Source organism: Pectinophora gossypiella, chromosome 3 (genome assembly GCF_024362695.1).
Source record: "Pectinophora gossypiella chromosome 3, ilPecGoss1.1, whole genome shotgun sequence".
Classification (NCBI taxonomy): domain Eukaryota; kingdom Metazoa; phylum Arthropoda; class Insecta; order Lepidoptera; family Gelechiidae; genus Pectinophora; species Pectinophora gossypiella.
In genome coordinates, this window is record NC_065406.1 from 11,389,578 (window position 1) to 11,412,021 (window position 22,444).

Below are 22,444 nucleotides of genomic sequence, written 5' to 3' on the forward strand. Positions count from 1 at the left end.
ATAGAGTCGATCATTAAACTTTTTACGAAAACTTGTCAAAAAAATCTATAAAGAATGCTAGGCTGATACGCTGAGAATTTGTAAAATTAAAAAAATGTTAATATTGTTTTTTTTATTTTGAATGTAACTCAAAGACCTTGTATAGAATTCTATACAAGGTCTTTGATGTAACTCGTTATAACTCGTTGAATCGATCTGGTTCGATATGATACTATTCGATAGAAATACCATTGGTCCTTGATTCGATACTATTCGTTCGGTCCTTGGTTCGCACATCTCTATAGATTTGTGCATTTGCGCTTGATTTGCGCGAACTTCACTTCTTGCTCACTTCATGCTACACTTTGTTATTGAGAAATGAAATAGCGTCATTTAAGGAAGCATGTCAGAAAGAGAGAGATTAATCAGTTTTACGTAAGTGAAAGTGAGATACGATTAGTTAAAAGAACGAGATAGAGCTAATAACGAACCACAATGTAGCTCCATCTGTGCGACGGCTGACCAACCAAACTCGAGATATGATACGTGCGATGGCGATGTGTGAATTCTATCGTTTTATGATATTTTCTGAGTTTCAATAATAATTACGGGTAAATATAACAGATGTGAATGGTTAACAAACTAGCAGTAGTGTCTGTATGCGAAATAATCACTGGGCGAAGAGGGGTTTGTGTTCCTGAGCGTATTTAGATTGACAACGCGAGGTAAGTCCGTGGTTGTATTTGTACGACTGTATGTATTGAAAGTAGGTACATACGTAGCTGGTTGGGTGGCTGAGCTTGGGTAATGACCGGTTCCCTCAATATTCAGACGTCTATTGTTAGGTTGTCGCATATTTCCACTGTTATAACCAATACTGTTGATCAGCAAAGGTCAGGCTAAAAATACCAAGTGGTTTCTTTAACAGGTGATGGACGATAACTCAGAGGCGCACATGGACACCGGCGTGTCGTCCACTACTGAGGACATCCAGGAGGTGCAGGAAGTAACCGGCTCGCATCGCAATGTCGAGACCGTCATCACGGTGGAGTCCGTCAAGGAAGAAGACATGAATCCTAACAGAAACAGGCCAGTATATGAAGCCAAAAGTACTGACAAGGGTGTCTCCAACCAACCTGTGCCTAATACCTCACATCCAGAGGTCACAATCAGAAGGATAACTATAAAATCTCCGCTTAAAGATGTAAAGATAACAAAGACCATTCAAAAGTCTCCTCTAAAGTCTGAGGACATTCAGACTCCACCTGTAAAGGTTGCAAGTAAAGATGCATCATCAAATAAAACTTCACAACCTGTTACTGAGAAACCCGAGAATCCTGTGGATTCTACAAGCAAAACAGAAACTGACAAATCCCCAAGCAAGCACAGTGATAAAAATACTCAAAATAATTCTGTTAATAGTTCTGAAGTACAAAAACTTGTGCAGAACTCTCCAATTAAAGATCCTCAGTTACAGGAATCTACATTAACAAAGAAAACTGAAGCTAAACAATCTCCAGTAAAAGATCAACAGGTTCCCCCTAAGGAGCAGGTTGCCAATGTGATTGTGCTCAAGGAACAACCAACTAAATCCTCTTCTGTGAAGGAACAAGTTGCTAAGACCTCACCTTCCAAGGAGCAGCCAAGTAAATCCATTCCAGTAAAAGAATCTCCATCGAAAACAAATTTACCTAAAGAGCTACCAAATAAGACAATTACAATCAAGGAACTACCATCGAAAGTCACTCCAGCTAAAGAAATTCTGACTAAACCCACTGTAATCAAGGAGCAGATGGTTAAAACACCGACTACTAAAGAATCACCACCTAAAATACAAAGTACACCATTAGATGCAGAAAAACCCATAGATAATAGCATTAAAATGGAGGACACTCTTTTACAAGGCAACAAAAGTAAAACAATCTCCTTAATTGAAGAAGCTTCAAATGACTCACAAGTAGAAACTAGTTCTGATGTATCTGAGAAGGAACACAAGAACATCAGTAGAGAATTGAGGTCTCTCATCAACTCTGCTAAAGAATCTAAAATTATCAGTGAGTGTACACAGCTTACAAGTAAGACTAGGAAGTCTAGGACCCCATTAGACACTTCTAACACAAGTTTAAATGCATCTGTAGAAGCTGATAAAATACAGGGAGTAAGACGAGGTAGTGACAACTCCCAGAAAAGTAACAGCAGTGAAAAATCTGACAAGACTGTGGCGAAGAGGTCTATGCGGTCCCAGAACCCGGAGTTTGTGTCTAAAGTGAAGAGTTTCCTGAATTCTGTCTCTGGTAAAGTACAAAAGGTGGAAAATCAGACTGGAGGGGAGCTATCAGATGCTGAAGCTGACAGTAATTTAAAGGATACAGAGAAAGAACTGGCACCCAGTAGTGCTAAGAAAAGGAAGACTGACATAGAAAATGAAGATGTGAGTATAATGTATCTATTTATGGCCATATTTCTATATTAAAAACTTCTTGCGTAGATATGTAATTATATATTTTTTGCTACTGCAAAATTCCTTTTTGGTAATTCTTTTGTTTAGAACAAAAGAGGGTGTATTGAGTTTTGACATAATGGACACAGGTTGTCTATATTTGTCAAACAGTTTGTACACAAAGACTAGAATAATTTATTTGATATTTTAATGATGGTAGATCATTCTTATAAAACCACTATTTTTCTTATATTAGTTAATATTTAATTAAAAAAATATTAAACTTGTATATTGTTTATTATACTCAATTCTTGTAACAAAATCTTCCTATTTTTATAGAAATGGATTGTCAACTTCAACTTTGTTAACCAACTTCCAAAAAGGAATTTATTTCCATAATTATAACTAATAAAACTTCTTGTATTTCTTAGGTGGCAGACAAAGATAAGAAGCTACGAATAGATCCATACTGCTGGCGGTGTCACTGGGCAGTGGAACCATCAGGCAACGAAAAGGTGCACCCTCCTTTGCAGTGCTCAGTGTGTCCACGTTCGTTCCATTATAAATGCCTCTCAGGCTCAGAACGGAACAGAATACATTCAGAAAAGAATTGGGTATGCCCTGAGTGCATGATGATACTGCAGGCAGAAAGCTCGGAGACTAGGTGAGTAATTTTAACATTGGAAGATCCAGCTTAAACAGAATCTGAAATAGCTGGCACATAGTGGGTAACATAACATTAAGTACATCCATCACATTTTGAACTAAGTACCCACAGTTCACCGAGCTTAGTCACAATGAAAGTAACCATTTATTTAGTAGGTATATATTCAGATTGCAGAAACTACCTCCTAATTAAAATACTAGGTTGTTTTAATAAGTTCTTGGCATTACTTTTTATGTAATTTGTTCTAGGTACTAGAACAAGTAACTTCATTATACCTACCTAATTAATTAATTTCCTAGTATCTAAATAATTAAATCATGTTCTGCCATATGTTTAATCATACAAATAAATGCCTTATTGATTTACTCAAATGGTTTCTGTTTGTCTATCCAAGTAGTTAATGCTATTAGCAAATTTTAAAAAATTGTTTCTGACTCTTAAAGTTATTATCAATTTGTGTTGTAATCTCCTAGTTGTATTTAAGGTTATCTGCATTTGAGGTCGAGAATTTGACAGTAAAGGAAATGATTTACATTTTGTGCAGGAAAATGATGCTTTAAACAAAGGAAGTCAAAAGACAATGATTTATTGATTATTATTTTGTAGGTAGGTAACAAAGACAACATCAGATGTTTTGAAATACCTATTTTGTCAAAAGAATATACTTACTGCTAGTATAACAGTACCAGGTTTCCGATTCTCATTCTTAGTATCTACATAATAGTAAATATTTAGGTTTCGTCATAGAATAGAGAATAATACTGTGTATAGAACGGTAATTCCGCTCTGCCGCTCTGGGTCTTTAGTTCGAATGATCGTAAGCCGCTAAGGAGTATAGGAGAGATACTATATCAATGAGACTATTGTAAGGAAGTCCAGGACGTGGTTTAGTAATGTGGTATATCTATGTTTCTACTTATGGTTTTATGTCATGTCAAAATTTGATTGACTGGTGAGAACAGATGGTGGTGAGACCTGCAAGAGTCATGTCGACCACATGCTGCAGACCTCAGTAACAACCAATAGTAGCTAACTACAAGATTTAGGGGGGAGACCTGTGGTATATCTATGTTTTTACCTATGGTTTTATGTCATGTCAAATTATGATTGATAAAAATGCAAATTCCGTTTTATTGAATATATTACAAATAACAAAAGGTTTGAGGTTATGTCGTGTGTTTCAGATCGCCGGCCATGAAAAAGATATCCCTTGGGATGCTGTGCGACCTGCTCCGACACGCACTAGACCGGATGATGGAAGTCAATGGGGTAATTCAATTCAATTCAATTCTTTATTCATAATAAATATTACACGTCAACAAATATTTCGATGAGTACACATTATATAGATTACTTTACAATATTTCAATATTACATCACAATAAAATCATAACAATATACAAATTACATCGCTATATTGTCGTCATCCTAATTTTATGCTATTGAGAAACTCTGTTAAGTCATAATAGGCTTTATGAACCAAATAATGTTTTGAACCATATAATGAACCATATGAACCATATAATGAACATTTTATATATTATTTTTAATATCAGTAGAACCTGGGCCTCCAGATCGTGAGCCCAACCCTCTAACCACTAGATCACGAAGGCAATTACCACTGTTCGAACAGGTAAGATAATTCCGTGCTTCGGAGGGCACGTTAAGCCTGTTGGGCTATTAGCCGTAAAACACCAACTCACAGTGGAGCAGCATGGTGGAGTATGCTCCATACCTCCTCCAGTTGTTTGAGGGGAGGCTTGAGCCCAGTAGTGGGACGTATATAGGCTGTCTATGTTATAATATGTTTATGTCTAGGTACTATATCCATCGCCATTTTAGGATTACTTTCTTATTATTTGTGGATCTGCCCACCCTATTAGGAATTACGGGCGTGATTTTATGTATGTACGAGTCATAATGACTGTGTGTGATACTAGTTGGCGATTTCAGGGACTAAAGCACGGGGTATTTACCTAAACCTACCTATATAGTTTTAGGAACATTTTAGGTACATACTTACGTAAATAATAAAAAAATATCGTCTAGCGGTTTTTTAGTAGGTACCTATACGGGCAAACAAAGCGGTTTCGTTTTATAACATTACGGATATCACATTCCTTGTTACAAGGCGTATATTCAATAAACAGGCAAAGGAACTTCGCAATAATAGGGAGCAGTCGCATTCAATAATGTAGTAGTGTGTATCGGAGCGGTACTTTCACCCGAGTTTATACCGAGCGGCGAGCACCAGATATTACCATGTACGCGGGCGGGGCGGCGGTGACCTTGCTACTTATCTACGAACCGCGTGACGTAGCCCATCCCGCTCCAACCCGCCTGCTTGGCTTGGCAATCAATACCGACGCGCCGATCTCCCGTCTCGCTCTAAACTATTAATAAACATCTGCACGTACAGTATACACGTCTGTCAACGTGTGTGTTGCAGTTTTCTTGATTCATATATTGTCATGCTTTCCTATTAGCAGATATGTATATTGAAGTTTCGGCTTTGTGTCAAACCAACAACGGTTTGTGTTGTTGGCTGATACGCGATATAAAATTAACGATCACGCGATGTTTTCTGAGATACCATGTTGCTATTATGTGAATTAATTTAATAATTCGAAAATTGGTCTTCTTTTATTGTGTGGGTTGTGAGGTGGAGAACCAACCTCATCAACCCTGGTGTCAGGGTTACTATTGAGCCGCCAAAGGCCCATGACGTGGCTCATGTAACGACTATTTATTTACATCATTAAGTAGTAACCAGGACCAACGGCTTAACGTGCCTTCCGAAGCACGGAACATCTTATACTTTCGGACAATCAGGTGATCAGCCTGTAATGCCCTAACCAAACTAGGGACCACAAAGTAATTTTTGTGATATTCCCCACCGGGAATCGAACCCAGGATCGTGAACCCAACGCTCAACCACAGAGGTCGTTTGAAAATTGGTGAATGAATCGATAATGCTGGTTTATTAATTGAATCGAATTTATGAGATTATTTAAATAGATAGTAAAATATTATTCCCCACCGGGAATCGAACCCAGGATCGTGAACCCAACGCTCAACCACAGAGGTCGTTTGAAAATTGGTGAATGAATCGATAATGCTGGTTTATTAATTGAATCGAATTTATGAGATTATTTAAATAGATAGTAAAATATTATGAGATTATTTAAATAGATAGTAAAATATTATTAAGTCATGTACTTACAACTAATTTGCATATAATGTTTATGTGTGATGTGGATTTTCTTTATTTATTTTTTATTTTGCGTAGGTATGTCAGTTTTGTAAAAAAAGAATCGCTCCGATGTTAAAGTAGAGCATTTCGAGTATGTGTTAGGCGCCCCCGCCCACACAAATATGCGTCAGTGCGCTTCAATACATGTACACTTAGCCTAACAAAGATCACGCCTGTTTCTTATAGGAGTAGCTCAGAGGCCATTGAACTCCACACATGCGTTATGATTATTCTATCTTACCCAGCCTGTATCCACCCACTGCACGCCATCCTTTCCGGTCCTGTGCAAGTCTCATCCATTGCTTTCCGACATACCTCACAATGTCATCCGACCACCGGGCTGGTGGTCTGCCTCGATATCGCATACCATCCCTTGGCCACCATTCAGTAACAGCCTTAGTCCGTCTGTTATCGTCCCGTCTTGCCAAGTGTCTTGCCCATCTCCACTTAAGCCTAGCGATTCGTATACCTACATCTTCGACTTTAGTGCGTTGCCGAATTTCGACGTTTGGTATACGATCTACTAGGTGGATGCCTAATATGGCGCGCTCCATAGCCCGTTGTGCCACTCTAATTTTATAAATGTGCTCTTTCGTTAGCGGCCATGTTTGGGCGCCATAACTGAGTATGTATTGAGATTATTAATTATGACCTACTTAATGACTGAGATTATTATTATAACAAATTATAAATAATAGTCAGAGGTATATCCTCTGCAAGATAAACTAACTATCCACACCTTAACTAGCTTTTTGTTAGACCAACGTGATAGATGATGAGCCGCATCGCCGTCTGATATTATAATCTTTATTTATACATATTGACAAAAGAAATAAACATAAGGTGTAAATTGGCTTACTTCACAGCCTTCCACTTTCATCAGTCTTTATTATTTTTAACACTACAAATGCTGTTAAATATGGACATTCACTACACTACTTACACAGACACACACACTATCGATACACTATCTTCTCTCCTATACAAGAAATACTGTGCACTATGCTATGGACGATAGAAGATTCACTGTGTAATTTAGATACTGCAGAACTTTACATGTAAAACTGCTGTTGGATATCTTATGAATAAAATAAATAAGAAAATTCTTTAATGTGACTTCATTTTGATGTTTAAGGTGGAGCCATTCGTGCACCCAGTGGACCGGACCTCCTTCCCGGACTACGACAAGTACGTGGTCCACCCTATGGACCTCACACAAATGAGGGCCCAGATCAACGAGGGCCTCTACGGCAGTACGGAGGCGTTCGTCGCCGACGCGCAGTGGATCCTGCACAACAGCATCATATTCAACACATGTGAGAATTGTTGGTCATCCTTTCCTTATTTTTTGTGTTGCTGGGTTCGCTTTTGCTTGATCACGAGTTCACTAACAGTATTTGTTGGATTGTATATAAATAATAAATGAATGTGTCGGATATAGTCTTCAATAATACTAGGAGGTTCACTGAAACGCAAGCCTTACTCACGGCTTTTTCTGACAATAGGCTACTTGACAGTTTTAACAATAAAATATGAAATATTATTATGTCGGATATGATAGTTTATCATTTAACGATAATTATCCAACAATAATTGAGATCATTTTTAAATATTTTACTTTTACAAAATAAGAATGCGTTTTTTATCTGTGTATTACAAAACCCGAAACACGGGCGGCCATGATTGAGCATCGTAATAACCAAATACCTACTATCTCTCAGGTTTTAAGTGATACTGTGACGTCACTGGGCAAACTGTCATGTGGCCAACCGTTTTCGAGGAGCTCGGTGGCGCAGCGGTAAATGCGCTCGGTCTGCGATTGTTGAAGTTAAGCAACTTTCGCAAAGGCCGGTCATAGGATGGGTGACCACAAAAAAAAAGTTTTCATCTCGAGCTCCTCCGTGCTTCGGAAAGCACGTTAAGCCGTTGGTCCCGGTTGCATTAGCAGTCGTTAATAACCACCAATCCGCACTGGACCCGCGTGGTGGTTAAAGGCCCGATCTCCCTATCCATCCATAGGGAAGGCCCGTGCCCCTGCAGTGGGGACGTTAATGGGCTGGTGATGATGATGTGTTTTTTCTTTCTATTATATGAAGCGTATAAAATAAGCTAGCAAGTTGCCAATGATTAGGTGGAATGGGATTGAGTGTTTAAAAAATTAAACCGTAATAAAGCAGGTACCCGCTGTCGTAGGTTTCTTTTTTTAGTTTTTACCTCTTACCGAAGTAAGAATGCTGATAGTGAGTGATTTTTCACACAAAATTTGTCACTGTTTGATTTTGTTAGTAAATATTATGCCAGAATAAGAATACCTTTGACCTGTTTCTTCTGTTATGGTTCCCCATTTTTAATTAAATTGTCTTTTAACACTTTATAAACAAATACAGCTGGTTTGACACGTAATACCTGGAGAAAAATGTATTATTAGAAAAACAAATGTTACACACTATAAAGATGACTATAATGCAAAAACCTGTCAGAAATAAAGGCTTATATTATAATACCGGGAGAAGTAATGAAAACAATATTTAGTAAGCTGAAAGGCGCTGCACAATATCTCACAACATTGCGTTTAATTTTTGCTTTTCTATTTCATTTTGAATATTAAGGGCCGTCTCACTACGCTAATAAGTGTTTGATAGCCTTTTATTACTCTGGCAGATACTAAGTACTGCTATTATACACTCACGATCGTCTGTTACCAACAGATATAATTAAAATCCCGATAAATGGCTTTTAGACAGTTTATGAGTGGTGAAACAGCCCTGTATATGAAGTGCTATGATTTCGATTATGCTTTTCCAGTGCAAGCGAAGTTGACTGGCGGGGCGCGCGCTCTGGTGAGGTCATGTCGCGCGGAGATGGGCGAGATCGAGGCGTGTCCCGAGTGCTACGCCGCCGCGCATGCGCGCCGCCCCACCTGGTTCACCGACGTGTGTTCCACACCACACGTCCTGCTCTGGGCGAAACTCAAAGGTAACTCCTTCAGTTTATAACGTCCTAAGTACTTTATTTATTCTCACGCAAAATGTGGGTACTTCTTCTGCTATCGTGTGGATTGAGAGGTACATTACCAACCTCATCAACCCTTGTGTCAGGGTTATTAGGGTAATGTGGGTACTTGGATTTTGTTTCGTTATACAAAAGTACCTTCTGTGTCTCTTTAATATCTCATTCTTCAGATGAGTCAGACGAACTTTCGCTGGATGGTTTGTAAACAAACGATCAAGTTGGGAACACGTAACCGTGTGGCCCACCACAAAGCACTAGATTTTATCCTCGATACGTTGATGTACTCCAGGGTTCCCCTACTGGCCAGCCAAGGGCATGTCCGTGGGCAGCGCGGGGCTGGTGGACGTGCGGTTCTTCGGAGCGCACGACCGCGCCTGGGTGCCCGCCAGAGATTGCTTTCTCTACTCCGAGAAGGACCCCAACAACTTCCGCAGCAAACGCCAGGATATCTTAGATAGCATGCAGGTTTGTTTTACTTTCATTTAGGCATATCATTAAGCCAAGTTTGGAAAATCTGGCGAGTCGGTAGTTTGCTACTAAACCACCTCCATCAACCCGCAGTGGAGTATATCTCCTCGGGACGATTGACGGTAAGTGTGTGCCCGGAACCATGCCTCGTATTGGCTGTTTATGTTCTGTAGGTGTCTCTTAAATGTACAAAGTAACTTAATGCAATGTTTCATTCAATACTCTATGTTGATTTATTACAGGAAGCCGAACAACACATCCGTAACATATCCCGCAAGTACGGGAAGTTCGTGTATCCACCGTTCAAAACACAATTCGATCCAACAAAGTTAAATGAACAACTCAAAATGATGGTAAGTTATTATTTCTCTCCATACCCCTCCACACAGGCCTGTGGCACACCCTGAAGAAATCTTACAAAACACCTCGTTTTACACAGACTCAGAAATCAGAATCATTTATTCAACGTAATTATCATGGATAAACTTAATTAAAACACATAATAACGGGTTTTTACCGCTTTCATCAGTCATCCCGTGATCATGGCACTTGCAACAGTGTCGAAATATCGGGAGTGTCATATCCCTGCTTTAAACGCGCTAAGAACCCGTTATTATGTGTTTTAATTATGATAATAACCGCGTAAACTTAAAACAATGGATAAACTTGTTGAAAATCAATGTAACATTTTTGAATTTACGTCATTTCGCAAGGTGTTATAGTTCTAATCGATCAATGTTCGTGTTTCAGATACCATCATTTGAGGGCGAAGTGAGATCTCCAGTGAAGGACAAGCCTGGGAACTCACCGAGCATGGACAAAAACAAGAGCAGGTCCAACTCTAAAAGCTCTAAGGAATCTGGTAACGATGGGCAAGTATTATTTTATCAAGGACTCAAATAACCTGCAAATCTCCTCTTCTAGACGGTGGACTGTCTTTACCTTGTAAGGCCCGGTTATCCAGACACTATTAGACAAGTGTGATTGTCGATATAAAAAAGAGAATATATGAATTTCACCCGCGCGTATGACACTATTTACTGAATTAAAATACAAAATAGAAGGTTGTCTGGAAGAAATAGCTGTACAAGGCCGCCAATTGGGTAGTTTCCTATGTCAAAGATAAATTAAGAAATTCCGATTACTAAATAAAGACGGATGTAAAGGTGACAAAAAACGGTTTAATTATTCTATTTAACTTATTTATGAATTTTAATAAAGAAAAATGTACATTTTGTCTCGTTTTCCTATGACGTCACATGTTGCTTTCTCATATAAATACCATAGTCATTTCGTGTTTTGGCGTTTAGTAAAAAGTAACTGATTTGACTAGTTGGAAACTAGCCTATTGCTGTAATCTCGCGTATTGCTTTAAAATGTTTTTTGTCTGTGTGTTCAATAAAATAAATTTGATTTGAAAATATAACATGTTGCGTTGCAATAATGCCTCAGTCTAGTATTTAAAATTATAATTCAGTAATTTTAATATTTGTAAATGAAACTTACAGTGAGACAAGCGAGGGTGAAGATCAAGTGCCGTCTCGTAAGATGGCGGACGGTGCCGTCATTGCCCGTGAAGAGGATGACTTCTCACTCGACAAGAGCAAGTGAGTACTACCAAATTCTTAGAGCCTTGGTTGCCCACTTGAAAGAACTCTCGACTCCCGCTATGAGGTCACATATTCAAACAAGTATAGCGCCCGAACCAAAACTTTTCTAACTCATATTTAGATTATATATGACTATCACACGCTCAGTGGTGAAAGAAAACATAGCGAGGAAACCCACTGACCTGTATTAGGCTGGTATTCCCTTCCCGGGTTGGAAGGTCAGACAGCCAGTCGTATCTGTATAAAACAGAACCTGTCAAATCTTATCTTCAAGACAGGTAATCAGACCCTGTGAAAGCGGCATAACCCAAGAAAGATGATAATACGTGTAATTATTGCTATTATGTATTGATACTACTTACTAATCACACAAGTCTATCACACTCAATATCTTTGTGTTATTTCCAGGGACAAAGCAATGGAAGTAGATACACCTCAAAGTAAAGAAAATGAGACGTCGAGAAAGCGACGGCGCTCGGAATTAGAAGAAGCTGTAATCACCATAATAGATAGCACCAGAGAAAAACGAAAACGGCTTGAAAGGCAAACAGACGAGAAGAAAAAAGAAAGAGATTCTAAAGATGAGAAACAAAAATTATCAATTAAAGAAGAAGCTAAATCAAAAGAACCCACGGCAATATCGGTGGAGAGTCAACCGTCCACCAGCGTGGCCGAAAAGAAAAGTAGTCCTAAAGTAACGCCAATAAGGGTTATATCGATAGCGAAAGTAATGAGAAATGCTAAAATAAGCCCCAAACCCAACCTAGTCAAAGACGATGAGAAGCCGCCGTCGAAACAGAAAGCTAATAAAGTAGAGAAATCCGTTTCCACCGAAAAGGAGAAAGGCACACGGCACGAAGATAAGAAATCTCAGAAGCGTAGAAATTCTAAAAATAAATCCTTGAATAGCAGTAATGTAGGAAAGACTGATAAGGTTGCGGAGAAAAAGGCCGATAAAACCAATGAAACACCTAGCAAAGACAAGGCAAAAGAAACTAGCACTGCAAGTAAAAGCAGTGAGCCTGATGCAGACAAATCAAACACTAGCAGCTTAGACAGTAGCAAAAGTTCGAAGGACCGGCAAAAATTTGACGATAACACAAGCTTAGCAGTGATCGCGAGAGGAGCAGCCAACAACGGAAGCAGCGGGGCAGGTCTACCTACTATCAGCAGTGTTCGAAGTCTCTCAGCGACAGCGCAGAGCAGTCCAAATGCAGCAAAATCAACAGAAACAGTTGTAGAAGCGACGTCCGACTCAAGTATTTTCACACCTACTAGTACCGATAACGTAAGGAATATGAAGGAAGCGGTAAACAAACTGCAGAAGTTGAAGGGAGGGAACGAGGTGTCCGTCGGGAGGGTCGGCGTGAGAGCGTTCGCGAGGATGACGTCACCGCCCGAGAAGGAATTGAGGGAGAACAACGACGTGGAGGTGGAGATCAAGGCCGAGCCGATCGACTACGAGGACACGGAGCGACAGATGCAGGAGAAGATGGATCTGATGAACGCGTTCAAGCTGAGGCCGGTGAATCCGCCGGCGGGAAATGTTAATCTACGGGAAGTAAGGATAAACAAGGTGGTGGTGACGCCGATGGCGCGGAACCAGAAAGCGGCGCCGCAGCCGCCAGCGGTGCGGCCGCGGGCCAAGAAGACGTTCCCGCAGCCGAAGAAGCCGGAGGAGGGCCGCTCGGAGCTGACGAGCAAGAACTCCATGGTGTACATCCCCATCCAGCCGCCCGCCACGCAGGCGCCGCCGCGCGCCGCCCGCCCCGCCGCCGCGCCCGCCGCGTCTGCCGCGCCTGCCGCCAAGGCCGCCAGCCACACGCCGCTCACTAACACCAGCACAGGTCAGCCATCTGCTTGTATTCTCTTATGCTCAATTGATCCTAACAATATCTTCTATAAATTGTTTTCAACGGAGGCTCTTTTGCCAGATAGTGCTGAGAATCAGAGAAACTCAAAAACGAAAACTTGCGAAGAGAAAATATCTAAAATTTCTGATTTCGAAGGGATTCTAACCAATGCAGCTATTGACAATTCGGACGAGAATGGTAGCTAAGTGTACCAGCTCCCGAATCCTGATCCTGTCCGAATCAGATTTTTCGAACTTTTCTCTTTGAGGAGATAAAACTGAGAAGTATATACTGAAGTTACACTCGTTTTCAGCGAACGCGACAAGCTCCAGCAACACGGCGCTGGTCCCGTCGGCGTCGTTCCCGTCGAGCGCGGGGGGGCCGATAGGGCCGTCAGGAGCGACGGGCCAGGGCGTCCAGGGCGTGCCCACCACCGTGCACACCATGCCACTCATCACCTCCGTCAACGGACAGTGGACGTTCAGTCTGCAGCCTGTGCTCTCTGTTGGCGGCGTAGATGTCAGTATCAAAGTCAAAAGTAAAAAATGTTTATCTGTGTGGCCCAGGATTAGTAGCTGCAGGAAAAATATATGTGGCCATGGCCCTAGAAGCTATCATTATCAGCCATACGACGTCCACTGCTGGGCATAGGCCTCCCCCAAGGATCCCCTAGAAGCTATACATCACCATTATAGTAAAGGGCTACTCCACTCCGATTCGCCAGAGGCTACTAGGGCTGCTTTTCAATTAGCGTTTTTTATCGGTGAAGCGTTTGTGGCAGGAGGCGGAGAAAAGGTCAAGATAAGACGCTCATGTGAAAAAAGCCTAAAAGTCAACTCTAAATTTCCGTAAAGCATTTTTGGAATCGGCTTAGTAGTTTCAGAGATTACCTCTTATAACAAAGATTACCGTTTTATGGTATTAGTGTAAATGTCATTATCTCATTGTATTTTGTTCAGGGCGCGCCGTCTCCACCCATGGTGAATGGACTAGCCGACCGATCGCCGATTCTGCCAATAGCTGGGTCCAATACCAGCCAGCTTGTCCCTGTGCCTGTGTCCGCAGCAAGTGGAGGACATACACCGCATAGAGCAAGTAGTGAGACCAGCACGCCGAGAGAGGTAAATATTGGTGTTCACCATAATTCTTTCTATAACCAACATCTCATCGAAAAGTCTGGGAACCAGTCAAACCCGAAAAGTGCCTGCAGTTTTTCTACTTATAGGAATATTGAGATGGGAATTTAATCTAAAAACACGCAACAATATACACATCACACTAATAACAATACACTATCTGTATGATTTTACGGCTTGCGTTTGCATACAAATTCCATAGACATTTTTTGTTTCGATGTTGAAGAGAAAGTAACTGATTTGACTAGTAACTATTTGACTAGGAGTTTACCGTAACCCTCTAAGCGAAGTAGTGTGTGTAATCTAATGTGTGGTTGCAGCCGCCGCGCCTGCAGCAGCGGCCGGCGCTGGTGCACCCGCTGGACCCGGCCGCGCCGCTGGGCAATGTGCCCGCGCCCTCCACCGTGGGCCCGCTCACTGCCAAACTCAACCAGAACGCCGTCAAAGTAAGTAAACGATCGTCATCATCAATGTTCTTCATCACCCACTGCTGGGCAAAGGCCTCCCTCCATTTCTTCCACGATTCTCTCCAGTGCTTCCTCTGGCCAGCCTTGAAAAGCCACACCGTCATCTAAGACACACCACCTCCGTCTAGGTTTGCAACGCCTGCGTCTGTCTCTACTCGGAGAGCATTCTATGGTAATTTTAGCCCACAGCATCCGACAAAAAATCCATTTGATATTAACTCAGAATCATGAGCTGAATCATCCGCCTTAGTATTCATTACAGTGTCACTAACATTCTGCATATATTTTAAAGTCTGGATAAAAGGTTTTTGATTTTGTTATTGACTGTTTCAGATAGCAGATTTCTTCCGAACGCTGTTAGAAGACTCGCTGGAGAAGCTGGACGAGCCGGCCGCACACCTGACAGCGCTCAAGATGAAGCTGGAGCAGGTCAAGTGGCAGCACCAGCAGGAGATCAACGAGATCAAACACAACCACGGTACATATAGATTATAGTATCGATTCTGGCATACGAAGCATTATATTTGGCATGCCATTACATTTAGTGTGACAGCTTTAAAAATTGTAGTGTTTGTTTCGTTTACCATAAGTATTAATTCATTTAAATTTAAGTGAGTGTTATGGCTGCATGGCTTCGCCTTTATCCCAAGGCCATAAAACAGATAAAAAAATAAATTAAGTTTGCCAAAATGACAATGTACTACGACACCTATTTGCCATTGGGATAGGCAGAAACCACGGAATTCACTCACTTCCTCCATTCACATAAAAAAAACACTGTGTTCATTGAACTTAACCAGGCTTGATGAGGTCTGGTATGTCATAACCTAAAAACTTGTAACTTGTAATGTTAACCTAAAACTAATGTTTTAAATGTTTTTAAACCGGCAGAGCTGGAAACAGCGGAGATGCGGTCGTCGTTTGAGAAGGAGAAGCTGCGACTAGTGGCCGAGATCCGACGACAGTCGCAGCTCGAATTGGACGCCGCTGTCAAATTCGCCAAGACCAAGCAGTGGTATGATATCTATAAATAATATTCTTAATCGACTTTAAAAAAAATCATGTCCTACTCTTAATTTTCTTTAGAAGCTAGGAGGTTTAGTCCGGTCGTACTTTGGACGCGTTTTCGTACGAATTCATCTCGTAGAAATACGCATGAACACCCATGGACGACTCCAACTTTCCAAGTAGTCTTCTTCTATCGTGTGGGTTGTGAGGTGGATTACCTGGTGTCAGGGTTATTATTGAGACGCTATGACTCATATAACGGCTTAGTGGTTGAGCGTTGGGCTCTCGATCCGGAGGCCCCAGGTTCGGGACATGTAACAAAAAAAACACTTTGTGATCCATAGTTTGTTTAGGACATTACAGGCTGATTACCTGATTGTCCGAAAAGTAAGATGATCCGTGCTTCGGAGGGCACGTTAAGCCGTTGGTCTCGGTAACTACTTACTGATGTAAGTACGTAGACGGTACATGAGTCATGTCAGGGGACTTTGGCGGCTCAATTGTATTCCACCTCACAATCCATACGATAAGAAGAAGTAATCAGGATTCCATAATTTATCTTAGGCACTATTGTTTATTTAATAAGTAGGCTGTTTATATTATGTGTAGTGCTCTTACGAATTGTCTTGGGCGGTAGGTGCGCGAACTGCAGCCAAGAAGCGCAGTTCTACTGCTGTTGGAACACGTCGTACTGCGACTACCCGTGCCAGCGCGCGCACTGGGCGCAGCACTACGCCGTGTGCACGCAGCAACGCAGCGACGACGGAGACGACGCGCGGCTGCAGCCGCCGCCTGATAGCCTGCCTGTGAGATTTGGAACTTGATTTTGTTATACGGCACATGGGTGGCGAGCCAACGGCACGCGATAAAATAATGTATACACGGCCGTAGAATAAGGAATAACATAACACTACGTATAGAACGGCAACTCTCCGCACCCCACCAACGGCTGAGTTAGGTTTACCTCAATGGCGTGGTTGTCTCGAAGCCGTGGTAGCCCAGTTGGTAGAACGCTTACCTCTCACTTTGAGGTTGCAGGTTCGAATCCAGCACAGGCCTAAACCAATGATTGTCGAATTTGTTTTGCGAATTCATGTTTGGAACATAAATGATAGTCACGGGCTCAGCGGTGAAGGAAAACATCGTGAGGAAACCCACATTCCCGAGAAATGCATTTTAGGAGGTATGAGGCCTAACCTGTATTTGGCTGGTTTTCCCTTCGTAGGTTGGAAGGTCAGACAGGCAGTCGCTTCTGTAAAAAACCGGACCTGTCAAATCATCAGGTTAGGTAAGCGGACCCTATGAATAAACGGGATAACGCTAGGGAGATGATGTGCTCGTCTCACGGCTACATAGATATTTCTTTGGAATTAATAGAAAACCACGGCTGCGCCGAACCTGACAGCGGGCAAGTTGGCACCGTCGAGAATTTACACGCAAGAGCAGACCACACAGAAGCCTTCCATTATTGGTAAGTAGCTAATTAGATAGTACCATTAATATAATAAACAATAATACAATGTGTTTAAGCGACTATGAGTGACTATGTTACCTACTGATAAAGATATTTTTGAATTTGACTTAGATGGGTTTTGCGAAATTCAAGTTTGTATGAAATGTTTATACTGTAAATATAGATGTGTGGCAGTATAAGGATAAAATTTATAAATATTTATGTCCTCCAGCATAATATTTAACATTCTTTTTATATATTTTTAAATATCTGTATAAAGGTATTTGTATAATTTACTTATCTACCTAAACGATTATGTTGTCTTACACTGCAAATGTTGTATGCACCTATAATTGACTTATGTAACATTCTAATTCCTGATGTAACTTTTATTTAATTTTTCTACTCCTCTACTTTAATCTGGCATTTAAATAACCAAAAAGTCTAATATAAGTACATACATAATTAAACTCTTTGAAAAAGTGTACGCTCTATGGCCTATAAAAGCATTGTTTACAAAGTGTAACTGTACTATAATGTCGCCAAAAAAGCATTGTTGTTGTTTTTTTTTTTTGACCTGGAAACTGGCACCTTTACTTTGTTTGGTGCCATAGATATACTATAAAAAAAAGTATACATTTGCCGCCATTTTCCCGCGCGTTGGAAAATAAATTGGAAAATTTTTGTGTTTCGTTTAAAATTACGTCGTCGTAGAAAAAGTATTGTATGCAACGTTGTATAACTAGGTCAAAAAATGCTCGTGGCGTCTCTTATTGCGATGTTCGCCAAGGCTCACATCGCAACTCACGCCACTCGCATTTTTTGACCCTTCTTATACAACTGTTGCATAAAATACTATAATGTTTTATTATATAAGCTGTTGGTGTACCTTTTTTAAATAAATAAATATAGTAGGGTTTTAGGTGAACGAAGTATACTTGGGAATATAGTTGTGTTCTGATGTATATTGTTGTATGTACATTGCAGTGAGCATGGTGGAAGACAACACTGGCAGCCAGGCGATCAAGTGCGTCGGCTCGTTCAAACCGCCGGCGGGGTCGACGCAGATCTCACCACTCATCCTCAACAAGCAGGTGTGTACTAATGACACAATAATTTGTGGAGTTAACAGGGCCACATCGAAGCAACTGGGTCGTGTTCTCTCTTCTTATCGTGTGGGTTATGGGGTGGATTACCAACCTCGTCCACCCTGTCAGGGTTATTATTCAGCCGTCAAAGGCCCCTGACATGACTCATGTAACGACTACATACTACATACTTAGGTGTCGTGTACTAGGCACTAGCTTCAATAATAATAAAAAAAAAAACTAATAAATAAATAATAATAATATAATAAAATAATTTTTCTACTCCTCTACTTTAATCTGGCATTTAAATAACCAAAAAGTCTAATATAAGTACATACATAATTAAACTCTTTGAAAAAGTGTACGCTCTATGGCCTATAAAAGCATTGTTTACAAAGTGTAACTGTACTATAATGTCGCCAAAAAAGCATTGTTGTTGTTTTTTTTTTTTGACCTGGAAACTGGCACCTTTACTTTGTTTGGTGCCATAGATATACTATAAAAAAAAGTATACATTTGCCGCCATTTTCCCGCGCGTTGGAAAATAAATTGGAAAATTTTTGTGTTTCGTTTCAAAACACTAAAAAGTATAAAATAAAAAGGAAAAATGACGTCGTCGTAGAAAAAGTATTGTATGCAACGTTGTATAACTAGGTCAAAAAATGCTCGTGGCGTCTCTTATTGCGATGTTCGCCAAGGCTCACATCGCAACTCACGCCACTCGCATTTTTTGACCCTTCTTATACAACTGTTGCATAAAATACTATTATGAAATTCTGATTACTAAATAAAGACAGATGTAAAAGTAATGAAAATCATTTTTTTTATTTAAGTTATCTATGAATTTTAATCAAGAAAAACGTAAAATAATAAGTCGCTTTATGTATGACGTCATAGTGTGCTATTTCATACAAATTCCATTGAATTTCTTGTTTTGACGTTTAGTAAAAAGTAACTGATTTGACTAGTTGGAAACTAGCCTATTCATCTAAAACAGCAATATTGCTTTTTGATAGTTGCTGCCATTTCGCACTTAATTTTATATGCGCAAATGTCAAATTTCATTATTGATTTTTAGATGAAATGCTTCCATGTAAACAAATTAATGGTTTACTACAAGTTGTTAGAGTCACTCATGGTATAAGAAGAACAGGTATGCTCAATACTATGACAAACCGCCATTGCTAGCCCTTTGATGACGTAAGTGTTACCAATGTGTTACCATTAAATTGGTATCTCCAACATTCCAAGGACGTAAATTTTATTATTGAAAGTTAAGTGAATTACTGACTGATGTATTTCATTACTATTATTTGTCACATATATAAAAAATATTAAAACTAAGTAAATCTTTTACTAAAAGTTCAAAATTTCCTTGCAAAGGTTAATTTATTTTTTACTAAATGGTAATGCAGGGCTGGATGACGTCAGCTGGGGTAATCTTGAAATGTTAGCTGTCACTTTTGAGCATACATGGCTTTCTTATACCAAGGAGTCACTCACATCCGTAGGTTTACCCTCGAGATAATTTCGTTTTATGTTTATATGATGATTTTTTTATACATTAGTTGGAAGTTAAAAAAAATATGACCCTACTAATCCGGTATTGTATGAAGTGTTCACCTCTGCAGATCATGAACAGCGAGGAGGCCAAGAAGGTGATGACGTCAGGCGGGTACCTAATCGTGGGCGCGACAAACGCGGCCGGCGCCACGAGCATCACGCCGGCGCGCCGCGCCCCCGCCGTGCAGTACATCTCCTGAGACCGGCAGCCGCACGACGACACCCAACTCAAACTGCTGCTCAACGGGTAAACAAAACCCGCAAATTGTGAAAAGTAACCGCTGGTTGTGTGCCATCAATCAAAGTAGGAAGTGGACACGATCGGCGCTCATTTCCGTGTTGTATAAAGTATCGGGAAAATAGTGAAATGCTAGCGAATACGCTTTTTTGTCAAAACAAACGTTTTGACGAACGTAAAACCGCAATGTAGTACAGGCGTGTTCATATTTAGTGATAATTTACTATGAACGGACTAGTCACCAGCTAGATTTCTGTTTCAATGTTGATGTCTAATGATGAATAATTTTTCGTTTGAGTGTTGTTGACATTGGCAGTCTGAAAGTAGAGAAACGACCGCTTGGCGTGGTCACGCATTGTTGATAATAGTTTGTGATGTTAAATCTTTCAAACATATGGCTTACACTTATTCAGCCTGAAGTTTTCAATACAGTTATCACAATGCATAAGCGATAATGGCCCCGACTCCTGCAGACACTTCTTAATTTTATTTTAAGTTATATCCGTCATTTTCTTATCCACCGAAAAGGAAAGGGACGGATGATTGTTAACAAGTTAATTTTAAAACGAATAAATTACCCGGGCGAAGGCGAATAAAATAGGCATCTCGCTGGTATGCTATCCGTTTGACGTGCTGTCTACTTTGTCGGGTTATTGGCCGATGTAAATTTTTTATACGGTTGTTTTAGATTTCTGCTTAAAATTGACGTGTGTTCCATAAATTTTATGCCTGTCGATTACCCGTCCCTTTCTTTTTCAGCGGATAAGAAAATGACAGGTATAACTTAAAGTAAAATTAGATGGCGTCTGCAGGAATTAGCACCAATATGAATACATTTAGTCCTGTTTTTGGCAATGCCTTCTATAACCGATACCATAAAACTGTAATTACTGTCGATAACTCCAAGCAATAACCCTGACACCAGGGTTCGTGAGGTTGGTCATCGACCTTACAAGCCACACGGAAGGAGATTCTAAGCAGTTGTAAGTCTGTCCGTCATAATAATTACAATGAAATGAATTGTGTTTGTGATGGTAATACTTAGTTTGTCTGTAAATATTAAATTAATTAGCAAGTAATTTTACTTAACCCTTGTATACTTTAAATATTTGAATGTCTGAGGATTGGCTGTTCTTAGTAGGTTGCTGTGGTTGCGGACAGTTAGTGTAAGGGTGTTTACACACTACTCCAATTCATATCCGGTCCGAGTAGAATGGCTGTAGAACTATTTGTATGGTAGTTTGCGCACTACATCTATCAGATATCTCATAGTAATTTTCTACTGCCTGTCTTTCTTGGACTCGGGTCGGAGAATTTCGTTGCTATTTGACCCTACACGTTGCCATATTCAGAGTGCGTCTCCTGAAAATATAGACAAGTCTGACATTTAACGAGTTGATAACACCGCTTGTATATCGATAGAGGGTTCGCAACTCATGTAAGCTACGGGATACGTAGAGACTAAAGTATATGTATGTATATATTCATACGCCGTTCATGATAATCACTAGCTATTAATCGTGACTGTTCATTATTACATTTTCCATAAGTTTAATAATATTCGCAATTTGTTTATGGTAAAGCTAGTGAGTAGATATTTTGGTTTATCCAAGTGTACCATTGGTATGTGATTTTACGTATTATTTTAAATAATTTTAAGACTGCTATTTTAAGTTACTCAAGATGTATGTATTTTAGTTAAAAAATAATATTCTTTTTTCTTTATTAAGACAGAACGAACGCGATCTGCAGCATGAATGAAATTATATAATCGTGGTTATGTTTTTGTTTCATCCAATTTTTGTTATTTAAGCTATTTGTTTGTTAAACTTACATAATGGAGGTATGTCTTTGAATAGACGATGAAGAAACCACGATATTATGTCTTGAAAACTATTTTTCATTGTAAGAAAGAAATTGGACTTTCACTATCGATTGTGCAAAGTTGCGCTGTATGGTTTTGTACATAGTGTCTATTTTTATCAGTACAGTTAAAAGCTTCTAGTACAATAAGGTACGGAATTTAGTTTCATTAAATAAATGGTCGGAGTCAAACCATAACAAATTTGCTTTATTGCACAACCCTACAAAATTACCTGAAACAAAGCTTGCATTATAAAAAATCTAAATCATATTACCATGTTCACAGATGTGCCTACAAGTGTTGTGTTTCTAATATATTTCGGCACTTATTTCATGATGAAATGAT

The 22,444-nt window shown here is 40.0% G+C and overlaps 2 protein-coding genes across 4 annotated transcripts in view; one reads left to right on the top strand and one right to left on the bottom strand.

The window, feature by feature from the left end:
- LOC126381688 (serine/threonine-protein phosphatase 2A regulatory subunit B'' subunit delta-like) overlaps nucleotides 1–22,444 on the bottom strand; it is a 237,631-nt gene that overhangs the window by 49,730 nt on the left and 165,457 nt on the right. The window lies entirely within an intron of this gene.
- On the top strand, nucleotides 514–22,300 carry LOC126381656 (protein kinase C-binding protein 1-like). 3 transcript variants are annotated; one of them, XM_050031118.1, is made up of 20 exons: nucleotides 514–704; nucleotides 908–2,410; nucleotides 2,851–3,083; nucleotides 4,271–4,355; nucleotides 7,475–7,664; nucleotides 9,145–9,315; nucleotides 9,641–9,816; nucleotides 10,062–10,172; nucleotides 10,570–10,695; nucleotides 11,332–11,426; nucleotides 11,838–13,276; nucleotides 13,596–13,801; nucleotides 14,242–14,403; nucleotides 14,739–14,864; nucleotides 15,219–15,363; nucleotides 15,777–15,900; nucleotides 16,531–16,699; nucleotides 17,271–17,364; nucleotides 18,334–18,440; nucleotides 20,051–22,300. In XM_050031118.1, the coding sequence occupies exons 2-20, from the start codon at nucleotides 911–913 to the stop codon at nucleotides 20,195–20,197; spliced, it is 5,406 nt and encodes a 1,801-aa protein (XP_049887075.1). In that variant the 5' UTR covers nucleotides 514–704; nucleotides 908–910; the 3' UTR covers nucleotides 20,198–22,300. The 3 variants fall into 3 exon arrangements, with proteins under 3 accessions (XP_049887075.1, XP_049887085.1, XP_049887080.1); XM_050031128.1 differs by having other exon boundaries at nucleotides 20,066–22,300; XM_050031123.1 differs by having other exon boundaries at nucleotides 7,475–7,655.